The sequence below is a fragment of the Silene latifolia genome, chromosome 2, assembly GCF_048544455.1.
Source record: "Silene latifolia isolate original U9 population chromosome 2, ASM4854445v1, whole genome shotgun sequence".
NCBI lineage: Eukaryota > Viridiplantae > Streptophyta > Magnoliopsida > Caryophyllales > Caryophyllaceae > Silene > Silene latifolia.
Window position 1 is genome coordinate 38,811,846 of NC_133527.1, and position 25,718 is coordinate 38,837,563.

General features: G+C 36.6%; 1 protein-coding gene across 1 annotated transcript; it reads left to right on the forward strand.

Annotated features, from left to right (window-relative positions):
* Positions 1–9,662: 9,662 nt before the first annotated feature.
* LOC141642625 (uncharacterized) lies at positions 9,663–13,249 on the forward strand. Its single transcript, XM_074451469.1, has 3 exons — positions 9,663–10,014; positions 10,892–11,233; positions 12,497–13,249. Exons 1-3 carry the CDS (start codon positions 9,799–9,801, stop codon positions 12,950–12,952), a joined length of 1,014 nt encoding a protein of 337 aa, XP_074307570.1. The 5' UTR covers positions 9,663–9,798; the 3' UTR covers positions 12,953–13,249.
* Positions 13,250–25,718: the final 12,469 nt, after the last annotated feature.

Below are 25,718 nucleotides of genomic sequence, written 5' to 3' on the forward strand. Positions count from 1 at the left end.
GACTCGTTATCCTCCCCACACAATGGACAAGCCTCTTTTCCATGAACTGTGTGCCCAGAAAGGTCGCCATAACCCGGATAGTCAGATATTGTACACAATAACATCGCTCTCAAATTGAAAGTTTCGTTCTTATATGCATCAAATGCTTCTATCCCACTATCCCAGAACATTCTCAAATTATCTAGAAGAGGTTCCAAATAGACATCTATATCATTTCCAGGTTATTTAGGGCCGGAAATTAACAACGACAACATCAAATACTTTCTTTTCATGCACACATATGGAGGTAAGTTATAAATAGCCAACACTACTGGCCAAGTACTATGTTGGCTACTCATGTTTCCGTGTGGGTTCATTCCATTAGTGGACAGCGCTAGACGTAAGTTTCTAGGTTCATTACCGAAGTCGGGATACTTAGCGTCGAACGATTTCCATTGCCTACCATCTGCCGAGTGTCTTAGCTTTCCATCATTTATTCTTCCAGTTTCAATGCAAGTTAACATTTTTGAATTATCGCTATTCGCATAAATCCTTATGAATCTTGGTATCACTGGAAAATACCACAACACCTTAGCCGAGATCCCTTCCTTATCCTTATAACGCCACTCCAAACATTTAGGGTAATTGTTTAAGTTTTGATATAATTTCTGATACAATATGAAATCATTTGGACATGCATGTATTTTCTCATATTTCATACCCACTCCTTTTATTAGTATTTTATCCTCATATTTCTTAACAGGTAGAACATTACCATCTGGAAGCAACTCCTTTATCAAGGCTAAAAAACTAGTGAAACACGTGTCACTCACCCCATTTGCCCCCTTGATATTATACAACTTCACCACAGCCGATATTTTTGTGAACTTACAACCAGGATATAGAGGTGCTTCAGACTCACACAACTTCTCATACATGTTGTTAAGGTCATCCCAATTAATAGTGTCATCACTACATCTTGAAAAGAATTCGACTCATCATCATTCTTTTCATTATCTATACACCCAACATTCAACTTGTCTGCTTCCAACTCTTCCAACTCAAAAAACTCCGCAAACTCAGGATCATCAGTTAGCCTTTCGTATACCTCAACATCATCTTCTTTAAAGCTATTCCCGTCCTCTAATGGTTCCCCATGAAAAATCCAATGTGTATAGGATCGACTAAATCTCCACGTTTCTAGGTGTATTTTAACGTCCGGAAAAGCCATATACCTAATATTATCACATCTTTCACAAGGACATGGAATACTAGAAGAACCTTTCAAATTGTTCGCAATGACTTCATAAAATTCAGCTAAACCATCCTTATAGTTAGGGTCACTCATATTTGCAGCAATCATCCAAGTTCGAGTCATTTTTCTACATTCGTAATATATAGGCAACTAATTCAGAAAATCCAATAATAGGCAAAAATATAAACGAAATTCAGGAAATCAATTAAGCTAAATTATCAACAAATTAGATAATAACCCAACAAATTCACAAATTCAAAAATAATCGGCATTCATAGACCAGGAAATTGAACAATCCTATATCTATATATAGCTTGGAAATCTTAATAAGAAATAGTTAATAAGCTAAGAAACATATATACCTTATTGATAAACACGATGAGGGAGAGAAGACGGTGACAACAGTGACGGAGATGAAGACAGAGAAAGACGATCAGGGAGCAATGGAGGATGATATTTGTGTAGCAGTATTAGCTTATGTTTGTGTTTTGTAGGGTATAGCAGAATAAAGCGATCTGTTGTTCTTTAGATCTTCATAACTTCAATAACAACGGTTATTGCGTCTACAACGGTTGTTAAAACCTAATAACATCGGGTTTTAATATAACCGTTGTAATTACTTTTCACTAATTTTACGCCAAATTATTAACAACGGTTATAATGTATTACAGAGTAAACTGTTGTTATTAGTTTTTATATTAACAACGGTTGTGCAAGTTTGACCCGTTGTTAAAACCAATAACAACGGTTAACAACACATAACCGTTGTAATTAAGTTTAGTAAAATTTGCGCCATCCATTCTACAACGTCTTATGGTGATTTTCGTGAATAAGCGTTGTTAAAGAGCCGTTGTGGTTGCCTGGATTTGTAGTAGTGCTTGAACAAAAACCCATCTTGCAATGTATAAGCACCAGTAGGCTCAATTATCTTCTTAGAAAATAACGGATCGGCTTTATAAAGCTCCTTAATATGCTCAAATGCCAGAAACCTTGCGTCCAGTTCAACCGACAAACAATGCCTCTCTGATAATGCTTCAGCTACTATATTTGATTCCTCGTCTTATACTTCGATGAGAAGGTAAAATATTGCAGAAACCCAGCCCATTTAACATGTCTTGGATTCAACTTCTGTTGTCCATGAATATCTTTAAGAGCTTCGTGATTAGAATATAGCATGAATTTTTTTGGATGAAAATAATGGCTCCAATGATCCATTGCCCTCACAATAGCATAAAATTCTTTGCCATATGTCGAATCGGTGTTGCTCTTTCACTTACGACTTTTACTCTTTCACATACATTTTTTCGTAATATTTTCAAACAATACTCCTTCCTCTACTAAAAAACCTTGATTCCTCTTCCTCCTAAAACCTATTTAAATTTCATTCAAATTCTTTAATTATAAAATTTTAATACTCATATCAAACAAGAAATTACTCCAATTTATCAAAAACTTACATTAATTTGCTTTATATCACACAAAATTGCATTGTCCAACTTGATTGTTTTGTGTGTTCATTTATAGAAAAAGAAACCCAACAACTTCTTTTGACAAATAATTGGTCATAATGCACAATCTTCATCTTGTGATTCATTGGCTAGAAAATGACATTGTGATTCATCTCAATCAAATTATCATTCGTTTAATATTTGATTGTTTTTTTTTTCCAGTAATGAATTTTAACATACATGTAAGAGCAATAAAGGCGGGCGATGTGCAACGAGAGCAGAGCGATTGGGGAAAACGGTTGGTGTATCTAGTGGGTAAGCACCAGTTATAGGTTGGGGAAAGCGACCTGGCTGCCGGTGGGTGATTAATGGTGGTCGGGTAGGGAAATAGAGGTGGTTGGTTTTTTTAATTACTCCGTATTATTGATATTGTGGTATTAGGGTTAACTGATGAGGGATGAAAGAAAGTTGAAAAAAATGAAAAGGTTAATAAGGTAGTTTGTGTATGTGAAAGAGTAAAATGCGTATGTGAAAGAGCAATACCCATGTCGAATAGTTCAGTCTCGCACCTCCAAGTTTCTCTCCAAAGTATGCAATTGGCTGCTTCTCTTGGATCAACACATCACCAATCCCAGCGCTAGTCGCATCGCATTCTACTTCTACTAATTTGTCAAAGTCGGACAACGCTAAAACAGGTCCAGAACACAATTTCTTCTTCAGCTTACAAACGTCTTTTGGGCACTCGGAATCCAAACATACTCTCCTATCTTGGTTAGTTCTGTAAATGGAGCCATAATTAAACTAAACCTCTGAATAAATTGCCTAAAGAATGAAGCCAAACTATGAAATCTTCGCACGTCCGTAGTAGATTTAGATATTGGCGAAGCTTGAATAGCTTCGGCCTTAGATGGGTCCATGCTTACTCCGCCTTTACCTACAATATAGCTAAGAAAAACAACATTTGGAACCGTAAAAGTACATTTCTCGAGCTTACCATATAGTTTCTGCCTTCTCATTACTTAGAACATAGCTCAAAGATGGAGTTTTTGCTCTTCTTCGCTCTTTCTGTAAATCAGGTTGTCATCAAGATAGACAATAACAAACTATTTAAGGAAGGCCTTAACACATATTCATAAGAGTCATAGACGAAATAGGTGCGTTACACCAGCCAAACGGCATCACGAACCACTCATACAACCCCTGCTTCATTTTAAATGCGGTCTTCCGCTCATCTCCTTCTCAAATCCTCATTTTATGATAACCACTCCTTTAATCCAATTTAGAGAAAACACAAAAACTAGAAAGTTCGTCTAGTATATCGTCAAGTCTAGGCATAAGAATATGATATTTAATGGTAACGTCATTTACCTCTCTGCTGTTGATAAACATCCGCCAATTCCCCTCCTCCTTTGATACCAATAATGTCGGTACAGCACACGGCTCAAGCTCTCTTTCACATACCCTCGATCTATCAACTCTTGAACCTGTATTTATAATTCATTAGCTTCCTCGGTATCATAACGATAGGCTAGTTTATTAGCCAACACCGCACTTGGAAGTAAGTCAATTTGGTGCTCTATCCATCTCTTTGATGACAACCCATTCGGCAACTCATTGGGAAACACATCTACAAACTCATCTATCAACTCATGTACTTGCTCTTCCTTGCTCTCCTCACAAACCAACTGATGCACAACCAGTATGTAGGCTGGTTCACCTCGAGCTACCACCCCCTCGGCCTCACTAGCTTCTATAAATAGACTCTTCTTCATAATAGGCTTCTTATGTTTATTAGGTGAAAATGGTTTAAGATGATATTTAGATTTTCCCTTGGTCACGATATAAACATCACTTCTACCATCATGTTCTACTTTATGATCATATTTCCATGGCCTACCCAGTAAAATATGACAGGCACTCATCGGGATTATATCACATAATACCTCATCCTCATATGGCCCCAATTATAACGATACAAGGGCCTGTTTCTTAACCAAAATCCCATTATTTCCGTTAAGCCAATGCAATTTATACGGTTTAAGTTAGTTTCAGTTAACAATTCCAGTTACCAACTAAATCTCTAGATACGAAATTGGTACAAGATCCGCTATAGACAATAAGAATGCAAATATGATTGTTTACCTTACAAGGAGACTTAACAAACGCTCCCTTTGCTCCTCTTCAATGTGAGAAACCTCGGTGTGGAGGCTTCGAATCACCAACATCTCCTTCTCCTCGTCGCTATAGGGTTCAAAAACATGTACTTCTTCATCGCCACTCTCTTCTTCTAGTAAAACATAGTTGGATTTAGGTTCTGGAAGCACAAAGTTCGCAACTAATTAAGCCAACCAATTCTTGAATCGTCAGAGCTCGCTTTTGCGGATATTCATTAGCAATGTGCCCATATACTTGGCACTTGAAACATCTCCTCAATCTCACATCTCTGGTTTCAACCACTATACTCTTACCCTTGTCCTTTGGATCATCTTTTCGTGCATCTTTGCTACTGGACGTGTTAGTTGCTGGATTTGAGTAAGTACTCTAATTCTTTGAATAATCACGAGAATAGGATTTCTTTCCCTTATCTTGCTTCTCGAACTTAAGAGGCAATTTGCAAACATCGTGAAATTCATCATAATTCTTGATTTCCACGCTTTGTTGAAGTGCTGGGTTAAGGCCTCGAATGAATCATGTTGTCCTCAATTCTTCTTTCTTTTCCAAATCGCAAACAATGCTCAACGTCTCGAATTCTTTCATATAATCAGCAACACTTTAGTTTTCGTGTGTTAATGATGTTAAATTTAGGTAATTATATGGCTCGTAGTCCCTAGAAAGAAACCTCTTCATAAGAGGCTTCTTTAACTTCTCCCAAGTTTCAATTTTCGGTTTCATGTCCTTCTTACGTTGTCTTTTCAGATTCTCGTACCACAAAGACGCATACTTGGTTAATTTTAAGGTAGAAACCTTCAATTGTTTATGCTCATCATAGTCTTTGTAATCAAATATTCTCCCTGCTTGACGAATCCAATCCAGAACCTTTTCAGCATCTAGATCCCCATTAAACTGATGTATGTTGAGTTTAAGGCCGCTGTCATCGTCGTTTTTGTTCTTCTTATTGTGCTTAGGTTGTTCGTCCTCTTGAGATTCAGATGGTGTGTCCGATTCGCCTTCGTTCTGCTTCTTGGCCAAAACCGTTGCAATGTTCTTTAGAACATACGAGATCTGGCCAATTTCTACCCTAATAGCATCCACATCATCCTTCCATGGCTTTCCTTTACCGTCACTCTTTCCACCTTCATCTCCTATAACCATGACTTTTCAAGACTGATTTATTAGAAAATAAATCAATAACCTGGCTCTGATATCACTTGATGTAGAATTTAGTCGATTTTAAGCGTGAATTTAGAGTCATAAAAATTGCAGCGGAATTTGTCGGATTGTTGTTGTTAAATATTGAATATAGAAATAAAACACATGATAGATTAGGTAAATCTCGCTCTAACCTAGCAAGGAAATAACTCAAAATACTCACACTCAACCTCGCAAGGATGAATTATAGCTAAAACTCGCAAGCTTCAGCCAAATTATTCACAAACTGTAAACGAATTTTTACTTTTGTAAAATCTCAAAAATAAGGTTACATCCATGCCTTATTTATACTTAAACGACTCCTACGGTTGCTTGGGCAACAAACTAATTCCTACTCCTTTCCTAAACTAATTAGGAAACATTATTTAACTAATAAACTAAATAGAATCAGATCTGTAGAATTCTAATTACCCTAGGATTCGGAAATAACAAAGCTTTCCTAAGCTTATTCGAAAACAAATAACAATAATAAATTAATTAAGCTAATCCTAAACACGACCTGGAACTCGTGTTACTACACGGCCTAGGAAACTGTGTCCTGCGCTGTTCCGCCTTCGCTGCCTTCCCATTTTAACATCGTCACATAAATTAATCCAAACTTGAAGCCTTCTATTAGTTGAGCTGCATTTCGACTGATAAGTACCTCATTTTCACTATCCTGCAATGCATCCGTATCAGAAGTGAAATATATTGCGCGAAATCAAGACTAGTGGTTATTAACGATTTAACGATAGAGTTGCAACATATTTTTTTTTGTCTATAACTTTGTTGCAAATTTTAATCCCGTCACAAAATCAATTGCAAAGCATATCTCGTGGTAGAATAGTATCCGTTTCCAAGTCCCGTTGCTAAACTAAGGATTACGGCATATAGTTTTCTGCAGTGCAGATCTTCTGTCCTATTTCGTGTTCCATCTTGTGTCCCATCATTTCTACTATTAACATATAAGCACTTTCATATATATATTATTATCATTTCTATTATCTTACGTGTGATGTGTCAATATCTTAAGGTGGTGGGACACAAGATAAGACATAAAAGTGAGACAAGTAATCTACAAAAACGTTAATTTTTGAACTTTGACTTCGAGAATGCGGTGGAACATATGTCGCAAGCTGGCAGAAGTGGGCAACTTTTGCATATTTTAAGCTCCCATTTTTGCGATAACATTAAGACCTTGTTTTTTTGGTTGAAAAGAGCTGAACTGAAAATAATGGAGCTCAACTGAACAAAACTGAACTTAGTGAAACTGAACTGAACTGAAGTGGAGTTAAATTTATGAAGAGATCAGCTGAGCTGAACATAATAAGTTCAAAGGGCTTGCTTGGATTGAGCGTAATAGGAGGGGAATGAATAGGGGAGTAATATGTGAGGTGTATTTTCCATGTTTGGTATGCGGGTAATTGTTCACCTCCTGAAATTATTACCCTTGTGAAGGGGTAATACATTACCCACCATGCCCCTTAGGTAATGATTAAGGGAGTAAAAGAGCTACTCAGTAATCATTACTCTTATGCCAAACATATCATCAAGGAACTCATTACCCCACTAATTAATTTTCCTAGTAATTATCGCCCAATAAAACTTACACCCTTAATAATTTTATGGATTCCAGGCAAGCCCAAAGGAATACGATCTAAACTTGCAAAAATGACTACAATATTTACAAAAACACATTCCCAAAAAAGATTTCCATTCAAACTAATTAAGGAACAACAACGTCCGCTATCTACTAAATAGAAAACTAAGGTCTAGAAGTAAACATGTTTTTGAATGTCATACAACACTAAGCTACGACTAATTGTCATAACAAACCAACTAATGTCATACAAACGTAGCTTGCTAGAGTGAATGAATCTTGTTTAGGGTAAATTTGGACGAGTAACAATTATAAATTTATAACCAAAGACAGTTTCGTCTTTTCATTTTAATTTTGATCAGAATTTGGATTTGGTAACAATTTCTGGTATAAAAGGTATAATAAGTTTGAAAAATGTGTACATAAAATACCATAATTTTGTTTTTTTTTCCACAAAATAATTATGAAGGACTCTCACTAGATGATTTATGTATATTTAAAACACTAGTATGGGTGTCCGGCTTCGCCCGGGCTACCTTTATTTAACATTAAAATTTATTTTCAATTAACTAAAGCTACTTTAAAATTACGTAACTCATAAATTTATCATTAATATATATTTCTATGATACGGAGTATATCTTAAAATTACAATGAAATAAATTATGAGACACATTCACTACTCCCGCTATTAATATTTTACTTAAATCGATTGGTTAGTTAATTGTTCATATATATACTTTCTTTTGTTCTTAGTATTGTTACTTTTATTACATTCGTTATTACTACTTTTGCTTTCACTACTCCCGCCGTAATTATTGTTACTTTCACTACTTGTACATAAATATTGATAATTTCACTACTCACGTTGGTACTTTCAGTACTCGCGCTCGCTCTTGCTGCTAATATTGTTACTTTGACTATATCTAATGTTACTACAATTCTTTTCCTTACTAACATAATTACTTTTACTATTTAAGCATCCAATGAGTGATTACTATCCTATTACTATATCCAATGTTACTTCTATTACTTTAATAAATATATTACATATATGCATTAAATATATTACATATATGCGTTAAATTAATCAAATCGAAATAATTATGGAATTTTATATTTTTTTGGAAATCTAGCTTGATTTATTTACATTTTAGCAGTTTCCAAAATATACTATACTTATATTATATTTGTTTATGTTAAAATAATTAACATATTTATACTAATTAATACCATAAGTGGGGCATGCTTATTTAAGGAAAATCACCATATTCCGGTGTTCTCTAAATTTATACTTCAACCAAAACTATATTATATTTACATTGAAGTCCCTTGATCAGGTCCATTGCACAGTGATATTGATTTAAAACTATATAGTATAATTAATTTGTATAGATTTATTTAATTACATTGAAATCCCTTGATTTCTGGAATTAATATATAGTATTGATTGATTGATAGTATTGATTGATTGATATATGAATGGGAATTACTTTTCTTTCTAACATTATGAAAGGAAATTTAACCAAAGTAACTAAGTAAGTATATTTACTCGACTTCTCTCACATAGTATTCTACCACATATGAATTAACACTTGAATTTCTCAAGAAAGGAACTAATGAATCTTTTCATATTAGGTTATTAATATATGTCCTTAGAAAAACCGATATAAAAATTGGGAAATTAAAAGATTACCTTCTGAAATAAAGTAAAGATCTTCATTTTTTGTCTACAAAATAATATTTCGGGTTACCAAAACCAATATACCAAAGATTGCAAGAATAGTATAGTTTTCCTAATTGAGCAAGAACAAGTTGATCGATCAAACATGCGATTTGCCTTGCAAAATTAACGCAAAGGGTTGGGGAAAAAAGATATGGACTAAGAACTTTTGTCATTATATGATCGAGTTGTAGCACTCAACACCTCTAAAGTTTATGTCTTATTTACCATTTTGTGTCTCGTATGACAAGAAGTCACGTGAATGGCTAATACATTATACATATATACATATACTACCCCTCGTCTCCTCATATAATATATGATCACTTTTACCATATAAATAACAACATTAATATCAGAAAATTTCAGACAACTTTTCAGCCTTTCTTTCACCAATAAGCCATTACCTAATTCATTCTATCTTGTGATCTCTCCAAAATCAAAGTATGAGTCCCGTTTACATGAATCCGCAACACTCCTCTACTTTCCCTTTTCTAGAACTTAAGGGTGAACAACAACTAAGTCTACCAACAATTATCGGTTATGTACATGATCATGTCACAAGCTCAAATAATACCTATTTTTCGGGTTCCAATTTGGTGAACCACCATGCTACTAAATTTTTAGCCGCCATGGATTATTCGAGGGGTTCTCAAGAGGAAGTAAGAACTTACATATACATATATATATACCATCAATATTTTGCTTATTAAAAAATTGTGATAATTTATATATAATAATGTGATATGCTCGAATTTGGTTCATGCTATTCGATCCTAAATTTCTTCATACAATTTGTGTATATTATGGTCAAATCAGTATTATATATAGAGGATCATAGTTTTATTAGGGGTGAATTAAACTATAAGAACAATATTGGTATTATAGGTCACGAGGAAATCATGACTCTATCAATTAAACTGACATGTGTATAAAGGATCATAGGCTGCGGTTGCGTCTGTAATGTTTGTTCATTTGGTTAGGCTCATAATTTCATTTTAATGTCAAATTCTAATCTCTTAACTATCACGACAATATTGGTATTATCGGTCACAAATACGTCAAGACTCTATCAACTAAGCATAGATATGTGTATAGAGGATCAAAGGGTTGTATTTTTAGAGTTTGTTCATCTCGTTATGTCCATAATTTGACTTTAACGTGTTATTTTAATCTTTTTAACTATATAGAAGGAAAAATTCACTATGATCTTATATGAATAATCTTATTTTACACATTTCAAAGATTACATTAGGAAATTATTAAGATTTCTAGAATTATTTTAGATGTGCTGGACTCTGATCCTACGTACTTACCTTGACCTCCAAGCCATATATTATTTGTTTCGATTTCCTTATATAAATCTACATGTTTATGATCGCTCAAAAAATAAAAATAAAAAATATCTACATACGTGTTTATGATTGTATCCAATTAACCCTAACTAGCAAGTAGCAACTATTCTTATACAGTTATACTATATACCAATTCCGCATAATCTACTGCAAATTTACTAACAATTTACAAATCATGTATCAGGTTGTTGAGAAGCTGATTCTATCACATGGTCACAAACCCATTGTTTATAATCCTTTTGATAATCGAGATCAAGGCGATCAGAAGAATGAAATCATAGAGAAGCCCAAAAAATGCAAGCCTTCAAAGATAAGGATTTTGCAAAAAACAACTGCGGCAGCCACAACGAAGTGTAAGAATATCGATGACAAGGGTAGCCGTGATCAGCACCACCTTGTCACCGCGCAACCGTCCAGGGCCAATAGCCATCATGAAGCTAATAACAATATCAATGGCATTAGAATGTGTACGGATTGTCACACCACTACTACCCCTCTTTGGAGAAGTGGACCTCAAGGCCCAAAGGTAACTCCCTTTGCCTTACTCGTTCATTGTTTACAATTCCAATTTTTTCGTGATAAGTATTTTAATTAAAGGTAACGAACTTCCTTAATGAGAAGGAGTATAACTTATGATTTGTTTGAAGATTGAATACACCGTGTTTGTGTTTTTTTTTTTTTTTTTTTTTTTTTTTTGGTACGCACCACGGTTGAATTTATTAATTAATGGAATTAAAGGAGAATTTTTGAAAAATGTATCTCATTCTCGTTGAAGCAAGGAGTCTATGTACGATCCCTACATAATACATACCATCTTGGGGCTATGATCTTTGAGTCGGTCATTCTTATACAATTATGTTCATTTTTGTCATCGGATAGGGAAAATGTCCGAAGAAATTATAATATGCAATTTGAATATTGATAGCGAGTGTCATCGGATAGTCAGTATGTGTCTAACACGTTTTTTTGGGTCTATATCATCCTGTTTAGTCCGGATTCACGCCGGCTAGGACCAGTAGGGCAGTAAACCTCTCCCCTCACTAGTTTTAACTTACCATTGATCTAAGTACTCATGGACTTGTCTAACACATTTAAGATTACATGAACTATGTAGAAGAGAGTAATATGTCCATTGTAGGGCTAGCTATCACAGATGTAGTAATTAGATCATGAAATTGATACTAATAAATAGTCTAGATTGACCTATCTACAAAAAAAATTGAGGAAAAAGAACAAGAGGGGTTGTATTCTATGATCAACAATTCTTTCATACGTCCTCGTCTGGGAGGCTTGTGGTTATGGGTCCATAGGGCACTTGTAGCCAATAACAAAGGGTTGCGACTAATACCCTAATAGTTTTTTCTTTTCTGATTTTCGATTTTTTGTTACGAGTGTCACACATTACGTATTAAAGCGATTTTATTTGATCGAAACTATCAAACAAGCTAGGTAAAGGTCATTAAATACGGGTTTTGGCCTGACTTGAGTCTGAGGCCCACAGACAAGCGGGTTTGGCGGGTTTATGAGTAAGTCCTTTGTAAATTTTTGAAAAGTCGTTATATATGTACCTCTTCTTATTTTACGGCTCCAACCACGGGCGGTTAAATGGACCGGGACGCCCGTGATCCTTCTAAAAGAAGGGTACAAGTAACTTTCTATAGTGTTAATAGTATCACTTATTGGTGCCTAATTAATAATAGAATGTACATTTGTAGTAGTCGTTTTCATTCCATGAAAGGAACCCACATAAATAATAAGGACATAACTAAATGCATGTGTTTTGCTGCAGTCTCTTTGTAATGCATGTGGTATAAGACAAAGGAAAGCTAGAAGGGCAGCAATGGCGGCCGCAACTGCAGGATTTACCAAGGATAGTACTTTAACTCCATCAACCACTTCATCAACCATTGTCGTTGAAGCTCCAAAGCTTGTTGTTGATGACATAACATCAGAAAATAAGTTGCCACTAAAGAAAAGAAGCAAGACTTTTAATGCTTCTTGGAACTACAATGATAATAACTATAATAATAACAACAATAATAACAATAGCGACCATACTAATGCTATTTATGTCGATAATAATTATCGCCCTGAAGAAAAGCATTCTTTTGAAGATATTGCAATGAGTTCAAGAAGCAAGAATTATTCTAAGGCAAATTCTTCTCAAAGAGTATTCCCTAGAGATGAAGAAGAAGGGGCTATACTTTTAATGGCTCTTTCTTGTGGATTGGCTTGTTCTTCATAATTTTTATTAGGGATTTTACTAATTAGTGCATTCCATATCATAATAATATAGTATAATATTGCATTAGTATTTTGTTTTTATTTTTCATATATTTTTGTTTAATTAAGATAAGAAAGAGTGAGAAGAAATAGGTGGAAATCTACCTAGTTAATTAGGCATAGGAAAATAATATTTTGAGATTGAGCTTGTTGCTAGGCTACTAATTAGTTGTGAGAAATGCAGTTCGTTTTTGTGTGGAACTATTATTATAAAGAATGTATTTTTATGCGAGGAGATTAATAAGATTGATTTGTGATATTTATCCGTCTTTCCCAAATTTTGTATGAGCATAATGAAGGCCATAAACTACTTTTCTGGCTATACCCCTTCCCTCTTCTAGCAGACCTAAAATATTTACTACCTCCCTTGCCCTAAAGAATAAATTCTTCTTAGGCTCTACTTATGCCTTTTTCTTTGATCTCTCTTCCCAACACTTTTACTCCCTTGATCTTCAACCTTGAATTCATAATCTCATAGTAATTGCACCTCCACTGACCTTTCATGGACCACCCTTTTCACCTTTGCCATTTGGCGCCCGTGGACGAGGCAGTGTGACCTTATCTTCTCTCCTTTGTCCTCCCTTTTCTCTTCCCGATTGTTCAGTAATATCTCTTCTTAAACTTCTGCTTGGGTCGCTATTAACCATGCCCCACAACCCCCTTCGTTGTATTCTGGTAACCATTCAGTCTTGAGCTACCCGAGTAGCTTGGCCCTTCTCCCGTGTAATTGGTGTAAGGTCAATGTTGACGCGGTCTTCTCCTCTTCTTCTACTTTTTCTATTATTGGGTGTGTTGTCGGGAATTGTTTTAGTTCGTGGATCCGGGGATGGTCCACCCGATTGGTTTCCCGGCCCCAAACCCTGTCATTTGGGAGGTGTTTGCCATTAGATAAGGGTTGCGTCTGTCTAGTTTGTTCACAGATAACATGTTGATTGCCTCGGATTGTCTTAATGCCGTCAATGCAATTTTGAGAAACGGCCCCTTTGTCGCCCTTATGATAATATTGTAATACCCGTCCCGTTAGGCACCCATTGACTAGCCGTTGACCGGCTTTAGACACTTGGTGGACCCTTGAGAACCTTTCGTACAAACGTACTTAGTACTTGATGACCTTTAGACGTGGGGAACTCGATCTAGCGTAGGTAACTCGATCGAGTAGTCTAGGGACTCGAACGAGTAGAGGCCACTCGATCGAGTAAGTCCCATACTCGATCGAGTATGGCGGTTCTAGCGGTAAGTTATATATTGTGAAGTCGTAAACCCCAAATTAGTTTTTCATTTCTTTTCTTCTTAAACCTAATCAACGACACTTCTTCTCCTTCACCATCCTTCAACCCTTGAGATCCCTTTACACTTTGAGACACCATGGGGATGTGGACTTGAGTCGGGTAGCGATCTTGTCGCCGGAATGCAGAGCATAGGTAAGTCATCAGCATCATACTTTGGTTGTTTGTGGTTATGGTTGTTAGTTATAGGGTTTTCCCCTACTGTTTGTGATAGGTGTTAATGATAGTTGGTTTGTCTTCATACGGATGTGTGCGGTATTGATGTTGATTGCTAAAGGTAGGTTTTTCTACTCAGTACTGTTGGTTGATTGTCTTATGTGGTGTATAGTATTGTTGATTGTGTGATAGATATGTTGTGTTTGTGTACGGGGTGCGTCCCGGGCTGAGTGGAGTCATCATCGGGAATGGCTTCACGCCCTTGATTCGCCCCTTGTGGTTCCTGTCTTAAGGGGGATGTGCACATTAATGGACATGGGTTATTCGCTCGATGGAGATGAGCAGGGCTTAGGTGGAAAAGGCCGCGGTCCCCCACTGGCGGTGTGGAATATCTGTTGTGATGGATATTCTGGCAGGACTTTACCTTCGGGTTAGTCAGATGATTGATGGAGGATTGGTGTTGGAGATGGTTGTGTGTGTATGTTGTAACTTGGTTTGTCCGTTATCCTTCAGTTACTGACCTTGGGTGGTGTTGTTTGTTTGTCACAGATAAGATAGTGGATGGAGAACAGGAGAAGAAGAAGGAAAACAATGAGAGGAGAAGATGATAATGTTGAATAAAAAATGAAGGTGACTTGATACAACCTATAACAACCCGACCCCCCACCATCGTAACACAATCCCAATAAGAAGGGTGTGCACTTTTGGGCCTATTTGTTTGTCCTCACTTAAGCCCAAAAGTAGAAGGCCTTGTTACTAAGTGGTGGGTGGAAGCCCTTATAAATATGTCATAAGCCACTCAATTTCCCGATGTGGGACAACTTCTGTCAATCTCATGGGGTGTTACAAACTCCCCCACTTAAATAACACAACATCCCCGTTGTGCACGGAGGCTGGCCGCAGCCAAGCCCAGAATCCTCTTCCGCTAGGTGGGTGACCCGGGTACTCCTGACCACAGGCTCACACACGGTCGCAGGGTTGCTCTGATACCATTTATAACAACCCGACTCCCCACCATCGTAACACAATCCCAATAAGATGGGTGTGCACTTTTGGGCCCATTTGTTTGTCCTCACTTAAGCCCAAAAGTACAAGGCCTTGTTACTAAGTGGTGGGTGAAAGCCTTTATAAATATCTCATAAGCCACTCAATTTCACGCTGTGGGACAACTTCTCTCAATCTCATGGGGTGTTACACAACCGGTCAAAAAAGTAAGTGAGTTTGATATGGGAAGCGAGGGGCGAGAGGATGGATTAAATTCGGATTACTTAAAGGATGGAGTAATCTAAAAACACCACCCATATGATGAATTATTCATATGAAATAATCCTTTAATAAACAAGAACATAAATGAATACAAGTATACAACCGTAAAAGGAAAGAGAGTAGAAATGTTATCAATTATGAACAAATGAAGAACAAAGAACAAGAGTTAATAATATAAAGGATGAATCTTTGATTACAAATGCTACGTAAATGAAAATGGATGACGATCTCAAAATATAAGGAGTAGGTGATGAGTTTCTCTTTCTAAAACATAAGAAATGAAGCTTAAAGAGATATATTCTCAGGGTTTATCTATTTATACATGGGTCCCAAAATTCGCAAAATGATGTCCTTTAATTGAAAAAACGGAGTAACTGTGCTCTAGCCTGGAAACCGCACGGATCAAATTGAACCACAAGGTGAATTGAGAAAGGAGGCTTTTCCTCTGGTGAAGAAACGCACTGTTTCATAAGAACTGCACGGTCAGAAGAGAATGGAGCCTCCTCTTCTAATGTGAATCGCACGACTGCTTAGGGGAATGACATAGTTGGCTCTTCTAGCTCGTATTTGTGCTTTTATTTCTTCCGCTTACTGGGGCTTCGGTCGTTTGTTTGGCGTCCGGTTTTTGTCATTTCCAAATAAGGGTAGGTGGGTCAGTGGCGGATGCAGGATTTGACTAAAGAGGGGGGGCACACCCAAAAAAAAAAAAAAATTGTGGACAACTTTTATACATTAAAATTTTTTCATCGTCAATACATAGTAATATAATCGTAAAGAAAAAATATATCAACAAACCCTAAACGGCTAAACCAAATACCAACAAGCCCAAGTGCATTATTTTAGAGGGAATATCTATTTTCGGCGGTAGAATTGGGGGTCCTGTGTAAAAAAAAAATCGAGAGACCCTTCAATTTCATATATTATCGTCATGAAAATAGTAAAAAAATTAACCAAAGAGTACCATAATCTTTATTTATAAGACAGTGGGAAATTTTACATGGAACTACTTCTAAAAGTGTATAATTCTATAGATATAAAAATATATATGCTTAACAAACAATATTAGTATGCAATTGGTGTGTTGGACAATCATTGAATATACTAGCCTAACGTCCCAGGTTCGAACCCTTGTAGCATCATTTTGAAATTCAATTAATTAAATCTAACTTTCAACATACAAAAAAAATAAGCCAAACCTAACAATAGTGAGATTCAAACACGAGACCATCAGGGAAGTTTATAAGCCTCTTGCCACCAGACCAAGAGCATCATCATGCTAGAAATAGGCGCTCTAAATATGTAAACATAGATTTTCAGTTTTTTTTGAATTTTTTTTTTCCGTCACGTGAGGGCACGTGGGTCCTAGGAAGTGCCTAGAAAGAGCGTGAAAACGCTATGAAAGCAACAATGTACCCAGATGAAAGTCGTCTATTCAATTTATTCAATATGAGAGCATATATTATCAATTAAGCAGGCAAATTGGGACTAAACCAAGGGTAAACAACTAGAAATAAATGGTAAATTATCGAGTTATCACTCAGTGTTGGGACTTGATAGATAATATACCGGTCGTCGTTATTACTAGAATTAACTATCAAATTAACAATTTATAGACCTAACTAGACTCTACTAACTACTAACAATAAAGTAGTAAAATGGTAAGCTAGGGTCAAACTCAAGGGAAGGACCTTTAACTAAGACTTGAATTGCAAACTATTTAAGACACTAATGACAACTTAGACTCAACAAATTGAATATAATCACAAACAATGGATATTAACAATGTTCAACTTGTGGGAGACATAGATGGAAAAGCCATTTGGTTGGGAACAAACATGAAAAAGAGTAAAATTGGAAACTTTCTTATTGACATAATTCAACAAACAACTAGTATGCAAGATTCAATATAACGAGGAAATTGGTGTAACAAGGCTCAACAACTACTCTCTAAGTACAAAGATCCTCTCTTTTCTTCCCTCAACAATTACTCAACAACTTTCGTAAGATGGTGATTACTTGCTTCGAAGCTAGAGTAGTTGATCCTACTTATATGATCACCTAATTGAAAACCACAACATGGCTTACACACAAGAGCTTTAAGATCAATTCCAAACAAAAGAAGTCAAGATTAATCCTTTAGGAGGCTTAATCCAACTATCCCAAAGATTAACATGCCAATTCCACTCACAAAGATTTAAACTTTAATCCAACTTCATAAAGATGCAAGCTTGCTACAAGGATTGCAATAGTAAGATGATTAACATGCAAGGTTGATCATTCCTAACACAATAACATCCAACATAAACAATAAATTCAACGAAAATGCAATAATTATTGAGGAAAGATTGAAAGAGTCTTACAAAGCTTAGGAAAGTAGTCTCTACCCAATCACACCAAGCAAGAAGGTCTAGCCTTCCATAACCATAGATGAATCCAAGGTTAATGGAAAGATTGACATAAAAATCCAACCAAAGATTACAATTTTCTCCAAAATACTAAGTTTTTCCTTCATACAAGTTTTTGAGATTATCCAATAATGAGGAGATTTGATGGTAAGGAGGTTCTCTAAGATCTCATAATGTGGGTATTTTTACCCTTGGCTCTTAGCTTTAGGTTAAGGTAAAATTGGGTCTTCAAAATAGAGAATCACGTTGCTTGAAACAGTTGAAAACATAGCCTGCGGTTGGGGGCGCAGACTGCGCACATTTGCGCAGGCGGCGTTTCAGACTGACAACAGCATCTTTCGAAGACCATATCTCCCTCGTTTTTTGGACAAATGAGGCGTGTGACCTACCTTTGGAAAGCTAAGATCACAAGCTTTCACCTCCAATTAGCCTTGCATCGATACAAGCTCTAGAACGCGAGATATACTCGTTTGAAATCGGCCCTTGTGAAATCGAGTTTTCAATTCTTCATTTTGGCTCTTGTTTGTGCATGTCAGGGTTTCAATTCTTCCTTTTACTTGCTTCTCTTTACTTTGCACTTATTCCCTTGGCTTACCTTTGGCTCTCCTCCTTCACCTTGGTTGGCCATGGCTTGGGTTTGACCCCTTGACTTTGACTTGTCTATATCTCGATCTCTTTGACTTGGCTTTGGCAAAATGATTTGTTCTCCTCAAGTCACCGACATAATACAGTTACACCAACCTCAAGACATATAAGCCAATAATAATTATAGTTAACCAAAGTTACAACCAAAGTGTATCAACCGGCATATAGAACATTTCATATTCAAAACTCGGAATTTGCTAACAAAAATATACTAAACACAACTAATTGACTCGATATTATTTGACTCTATCAAATACCCCCACACTTAGACTTTTGCTCGTCCCGAACAAACCTTGGAACAAACACTTGCATAAGTCATTAGGTGAGCATGAGTGTAAATGACCACTATTCCCTAACAACTACCTTCTTATATCTCCCTCATAAACAATCCACCGATGAAAGGAAAATTTAAACTCAAAGTTGAAACGCACTATTATCTCACTCCCCCTCCTTATATCATCCCTCAAACAAGCCACGATACACTCCAACTCCGACTCATCATTAATGCACCCTTCTTATGTCTCCAAGCAAGAGATGGTCACTCTCACTTTATCCCAAGGTGATAGGGAAGTGGCCTACACAACCTCCTAAATCATCACATTACTCAACTTATATCACCCCCTTATCACTCTATGCAATGTAAGATCATGCTACTTGGTTGAGCAAACACCCTTAAGAATCAACAACACAAGTAGCCAATCGGAAAAAAATCACCAATTTGAAGCAAATTTTTGTGACACAAAAAGAAATTAAGTCCTAAAGCTAGCCTTCTTCAATGACTCTCCTTATCACTCCCTTCTTATCCTTCCATCTTTTTGGTGGTGAATTTTTTTTCAATTTTTCAATTTTTTAATTTTTCAATTTTTCAATTTTTCGATTTTTTTCCTTTCTTTTTCTCTTTTTCTATTTTTGTTTTTCCGAAAATCCCTCATTTTGCCTAAGGTGGCATTTCGGGTTTTCACCTTAGCTTTTTTGTCTTACCTCTCATGGTGGCTCGCAACTCGTTTCTTCATTTTGCCCGGAATGCCCATTCGGGTTTTCATCCCGTCCTCAGCCACCTTTCCCCATCTTGCCTAGGTGCCCACCCTTGTGGGTTTTCACATAACCGGAATTTTCAATTATTATTTTTTTTTCAAAAATATGCATCAAAACATGAAATAAAGATACATACGTTACAACCAAACTTCTCCCCCACACTTAGTTTCCACATTGTCCTCAATGTGAAGGAAAGTACTAGAAGTGCAAAGGAGAGTAAAGAAATATGAAAGGAGTACGGGTTGCCTCCCGTAAAGCGCTTTTGGTTTTCGTCGTTTGCTCGACGCCTTTTCAACATTTTTCTTCTTCAAGAATCAAGAGCGGAACAATGCAACACCCTTAGTAACTTCTCATACACACTAGCCCATACACAAGAGCCATGAAAATAGCATGAATCACCCACATAGCAATTATAAGCAAGAAAATAGTAAATACAAGACAAGTGTCTCAAGTTTTCATGCTTAATCGATGGTTTCTTGTCACGATATGGTTCCTTGAAGGATGGGATGGACTTGGTGAAAACCAAGTAAGAATAAGGGGACTCATGAGCTTCTTTGGGGAGTGAATTGAATGGTAGTTCAAAGAAAATTTGAGGCGGTTCCTCCTTACGGGGGTACACCTCTACAAACTCATTTTCCATTTCTTTTTTTAGCATCTTCCTTGACCTCCACACTTACAAGTTTCATAGTCTTTGAAGGGTCACAAACATCTTCAAGAGCTACCACCTTCTCTTTTTCGATCACAACCACCTCACAAATCATTGGTCCTTGCTCATTTTTCTCAAACACCTCACTCCTTGATCCCTCAAGGGTCAATTCCGGGCAAGAGTTACAACAAACCAAGGAGTTGTTACCAAGATGTGAGGCATCAACTCCGGTACAAGGAATGTGAATATGAATTTTAATAGATGGTAACACCAAAGAAGGTTTGAAGTCACACATATCATCTTCATCATCAAAGAACTCATCAAAATAGGAGTTGTCAAAGGTACGGACAACCTCTTCCTCGACCTTACTTCTCTCATGTTCATCTTTTTCAACAATTTGACCCAATGACTCCCCATCAAGTTTACTAAGGATCTAGAGTTCTTCCTCACTAACATGACTATTACTTGAGGAACCATCTTCACAAGTGCACAAGGTGTCGGTAGATGCCACCGCGGGGGAGTGGCATGGAAGTGTAGTGAAAATATAAGCATCCTCCTCATCATCCCACAAACAATAATTATAAATACACTCTTTGCTTATTTCATGAACTTGGGAGGGAGGGTCTTCTACCTCACAATCATTCTCTTTATCAAAGGAACCATCATCAAAATACTCATTGTCTAAAGTGTGAACAACTTATTCATCGGTCTCATTTTGTTGGTATTGGGGTTGATAAGAATTTCACAACTCCCATTTCCTAGTAGCATTGGCTAAGTAGTGGAAGAGTTCTCATTTCTCCTCACAACTCCATTCAAAGAACCTTCCATTACTCAAGTTAAGCACACGAGACACATATTCCTTATTCAAACCACAATAAACCATACGACCAAGGTCCTATGAGTCAAAAGAATAATTGCATTGCAAGACAGATTGCTCAAGTCTATTAAAGTACATCTTGTGCAAAATAGATCTTAGCCATTTAATCAAACAAGTAAATAATCTATGACAAATAAATGAGTCCTAGTATTTACAAAGACTAACTACACTAATTAAAGACCAATAGTTCAAAAACAAGCTTTAGCTATGTTGCCTTCCCCGACAACGGCGCCAAAATTTGATAGATAATATACCGGTCGTCGTTATTACTAGAATTAATAACTATCAAATTAACAATTTATAGACCTAACTAGACTCTACTAACTACTAACAATAATGTAGTAAAATGGTAAGCTAGGGTCAAACCCGAGGGAAGGACCTTTAACTAAGACTTGAATTGCAAACTATTTAAGATACTAGTGACAATTTAGACTCAACAAATTGAATTTAATCACACACAATGGATATTAACAATGTTCAACTTGTGGGAGACATAGATGGAAAAGCCATTTGGTTGGGAACAAACATGAAAAAGAGTAAAATTGGAAACTTTCCTATTGAGACAATTCAACAAATAACTAGTATGCAAGATTCAATATAAAGGAGGAAATTGGTGTAACAAGGCTCAACAACTACTCTCTAAGTACAAAGATCCTCTGTTTTCTTCCCTCAACAATTACTCAACAACTTTCGTAAGATGGTGATTACTTGCTTCAAAGCTAGAGTAGTTGATCCTACTTATATGATCACCTAATTGAAAAGGCAACAAGGCTTACACACAAGAGCATTAAAATCAATTCCAAACAAAAAAAGTCAAGATTATTAATCCTTTAGAAGGCTTAATCCAACTATCCCAAAGATTAACATGCAAATTCCACTCGCAAAGATTTAAACTTTAATCCAACTTCATAAAGATGCAAGCTTGATACAAGGATTGCAATAGTAAGATGATTAACATGCAAGGTTGATCATTCCTAACACAATAACATCCAACATAAACAATAAATTCAAGGAAAATGCAATAATTATTGAGGAAAGATTGAAAGAGTCTTACAAAGCTTAGGAAAGTAGTGTCGACCCAATCACACCAAGCAAGAAAGTCTAGCCTTCCATAACCATAGATGAATCCAAGGTTAATGAAAAGATTGACATCAAAATCCAACCAAAGATTACAATTTTCTCCAAAATACTATGTTTTTCCTTCATACAAGTTTTTGAGATGATTCAATAATGAGGAGATTTGGTGGTAAGGAAGTTCTCTAAGATCTCATAATGTGGGTATTTATACCCTTGGCTCTTGGCTTTAGGTTAAGGTAAAATTGGGTCTTCCAAATAGAGAATCACGAGGCTTGAAACAGTTGAAAACACAGCCTGCGGTTGGGGGCGCAGACTGCGCACATTTGCGCAGGCTGCGTTTCAGACTTACAACATCATTTTTCGAAGACCATATCTCCCTCACTTTATGGAAAAATAAAGCGTGTGACCTACCGTTGGAAAGCTAAGATCACAAGCTTTAACCTCTAATTAGCCTTGCGTCGATACGAGCTCTAGAACTCGAGATATACTCGTTTGACGTTGACCCTTGTGAAATTGAGTTTTCAATTCTTCATTTTGGCTCTTGTTTGTGCATGTCAGGGCTTCAATCCTTTCTTTTACTTGCTTCTCTTTAATTTGCACTTATTCCCTTGGCTTACCTTTGGCTCTCCTCCTTCACCTTGGTTGGCCATGGCTCGGGTTTGACCCCTTGACTTTGAGTTGTCTATATATCGATCTCTTTGACTTGGCTTTGGCAAAATGATTTGTTTTCCTCAAGTCACCGACATAATACACTTACACAAACCTCAAGACATATAAGCCAATAACAATTATAGTAAACCAAAGTTACAACCAAAGTGTATCAACCGGCATATACAACATTTCATATTCAAAACCCGGAATTTGGTAACAAAAATATACTAAACACAACTAATTGACTCGACATTATTTGACTATATCAAATACCCCCACACTTATACTTTTGCTCGTCCCGAACAAACCTTGGAACAAACACTTGCATAAGTCATTAGGTGAGCATGAGTGTAAATGATCACTCTTCCCTAACAACTACCTTCTTATATCTCCCTTATAAACAATCCACTGATTAAAGGAAAATTTAGACTCAAAGTTGAAACGCACTATTCTCTCACTCCCCTTCCTTATATCATCCCTCAAACAAGACACGATACACTCCAACTCCGACTCATCATCACTGCACCCTTCTTATGTCTCCAAGCAAGAGATGGTCACTCTCACCTTATCCCAAGGTGATAGGGAAGTGGCCTACACAACCTCCTAAATCATCACATTACTCAACTTATATCACCCTCTTATCACTCTATGCAATGTAAGATCATGCTACTTGGTTGGGCAAACACCCTTAAGAATCAACAATACAAGTAGCCAATCGGAAAAAAAACACCAATTTGAAGCAAATTTTTGTGACACAAAAAGAAATTAAGTCCTAAAGCTAGCCTTCTTCCATGACCCTCCTTATCACTCCCTTCTTATCCCTCCATCTTTTTGGTGGTGAATTTTTTTTCAATTTTTCAATTTTTCAATTTTTCAATTTTTTTTCTTTCTTTTTCTCTTTTTCAATTTTTGTTTTTCCGAAAATCCCTCATTTTGCCTAAGGTGGTCTTTCGGGTTTTCACCTTAGCTTTTTTGTCTTACCTCTCATGGTGGCTCGCAACCCGTTTCTTTATTTTGCCCGGAATGCCCTTTCGGGTTTTCATCCCGTCCTCGACCACCTTTCCCAATCTTGCCTAGGTGCCCACCCTTGTGGGTTTTCACCTAACCGGAATTTTCAATTTATTTATTTATTTATTTATTTTCAAAAATATGCATCAAAACATGAAATAAAGATACATACGTTAAAACCAAACTTCTCCCCCACACTTAGTTTCCACATTCTCCTCAATGTGGAGGAGAGTACTAGAAGTGCAAATGAGAGTAAATAAATATGAAAGGAGTACGGGTTGCCTCCCGTAAAGCGCTTTTGGTTTTCGTCGTTTGCTCGACGCCTTTTCAACATTTTTCTTCTTCAAGAATCAAGAGCGGAACAATGCAACACCCTTAGTAACTTCTCATACACACTAGCCCATACACAAGAGCCATGGAAATAGCATGAATCACCCACATAGCAATTATAAGCAAGAAAATAGTAAACACAAGACAAGTGTCTCAAGTTTTCATGCTTAATCGATGGTTTCTTGTCACGATATGGTTCCTTGAAGGATGGGATGGACTTGGTGAAAACCAAGTAAGAATAAGGGGACTCATGAGCTTCTTTGGGGAGTGAATTGAATGGTAGTTCAAAGAAAATTTGAGGCGGTTTCTCCTTGCGGGGGTACCCCTCTACAAACTCATTTTCCATTTCTTTTTTAGCATATTCCTTGACCCTCACACTTACAAGTTTCATAGTCTTTAAAGGGTCACAAACATCTTCAAGAGCTACCACCTTCTCTTTTTCGATCACAACCACCTCACAAATCATTGGTCCTTACTCATTCTTCTCAAACACCTCACTCCTTGATACCTCAAGGGTCAATTCCGGGCAAGAGTTACAACAAACTAAGGAGTTGTTACCAATATGTGAGGCATCAACTCCAGTACAAGGAATGTGAATATGAATTTTAATAGATGATAAGACCAAAGAAGGTTTCAAGTCACACATATCATCTTCATCATCAATGTGAATGTGAATATGAATCAGGGAGCTTTTATACAAAATAGGAGCATACAGGAGAATATTCTTATTTGTCAAGATCTAGTTAGGTGTTATGAAAAGCCTAATGCATCTCCTAGATGCCTGTTTAAAATAGATCTCCAAAAGGCATATGATACTGTGGAGTGGATTTTTGTTGAGAAGCTTCCTGATGAGCTTAGATTTCCTGTGGAGTTTCAGGAAATGGTGATGCAGTGGATATCTACAGCCTTTTTTTCCTTATCTCTCAATGGGGAAATGTTTGGGTACTTCCAAGGCAGGAGAGGTCTCGGGCAGGGAGACCCCCTCTCTCCTTTAATTTTTACATTATGTATGGAATACCTAACAAGAACCATTAAGTATGTTGCTGCTAAATATGAGTTTAGGTATCACCCTATGTGCAAGCAAGTTCAATTGGCTAACTTGATGTTTGCAGATGATGTGCTCTTATTCTGTAATGGGGATGCCAAGTCTATAATGTTGCTACTCCAATCCTACTCTACCTTTTCTAAAGCAACTGGGCTAAAAATAAGTGCTGCAAAGTCTAATGCTTATTTTAGAGGGATTCCTGATCAGCTCAAACAAGACTTCCTGAGTGTGTCTGGTTTTGCAGAGGGTAAGTTGCCATTTAAGTATCTAGGTATGCCAAATCAAACTACCAGATTGCAAA

What these genes read in the sequence shown, in the direction of transcription:
- LOC141642625 (XM_074451469.1), top strand. Translation starts at nt 9,799, where the DNA reads ATGAGTCCCGTTTACATGAATCCGCAACACTCCTCTACTTTCCCTTTT. An exon ending in CGAGGGGTTCTCAAGAGGAA is followed by an intron (nt 10,015 to 10,891) that starts GTAAGAACTTAC and finishes ATCATGTATCAG; the next exon opens with GTTGTTGAGAAGCTGATTCT. An exon ending in GTGGACCTCAAGGCCCAAAG is followed by an intron (nt 11,234 to 12,496) that starts GTAACTCCCTTT and finishes GTTTTGCTGCAG; the next exon opens with TCTCTTTGTAATGCATGTGG.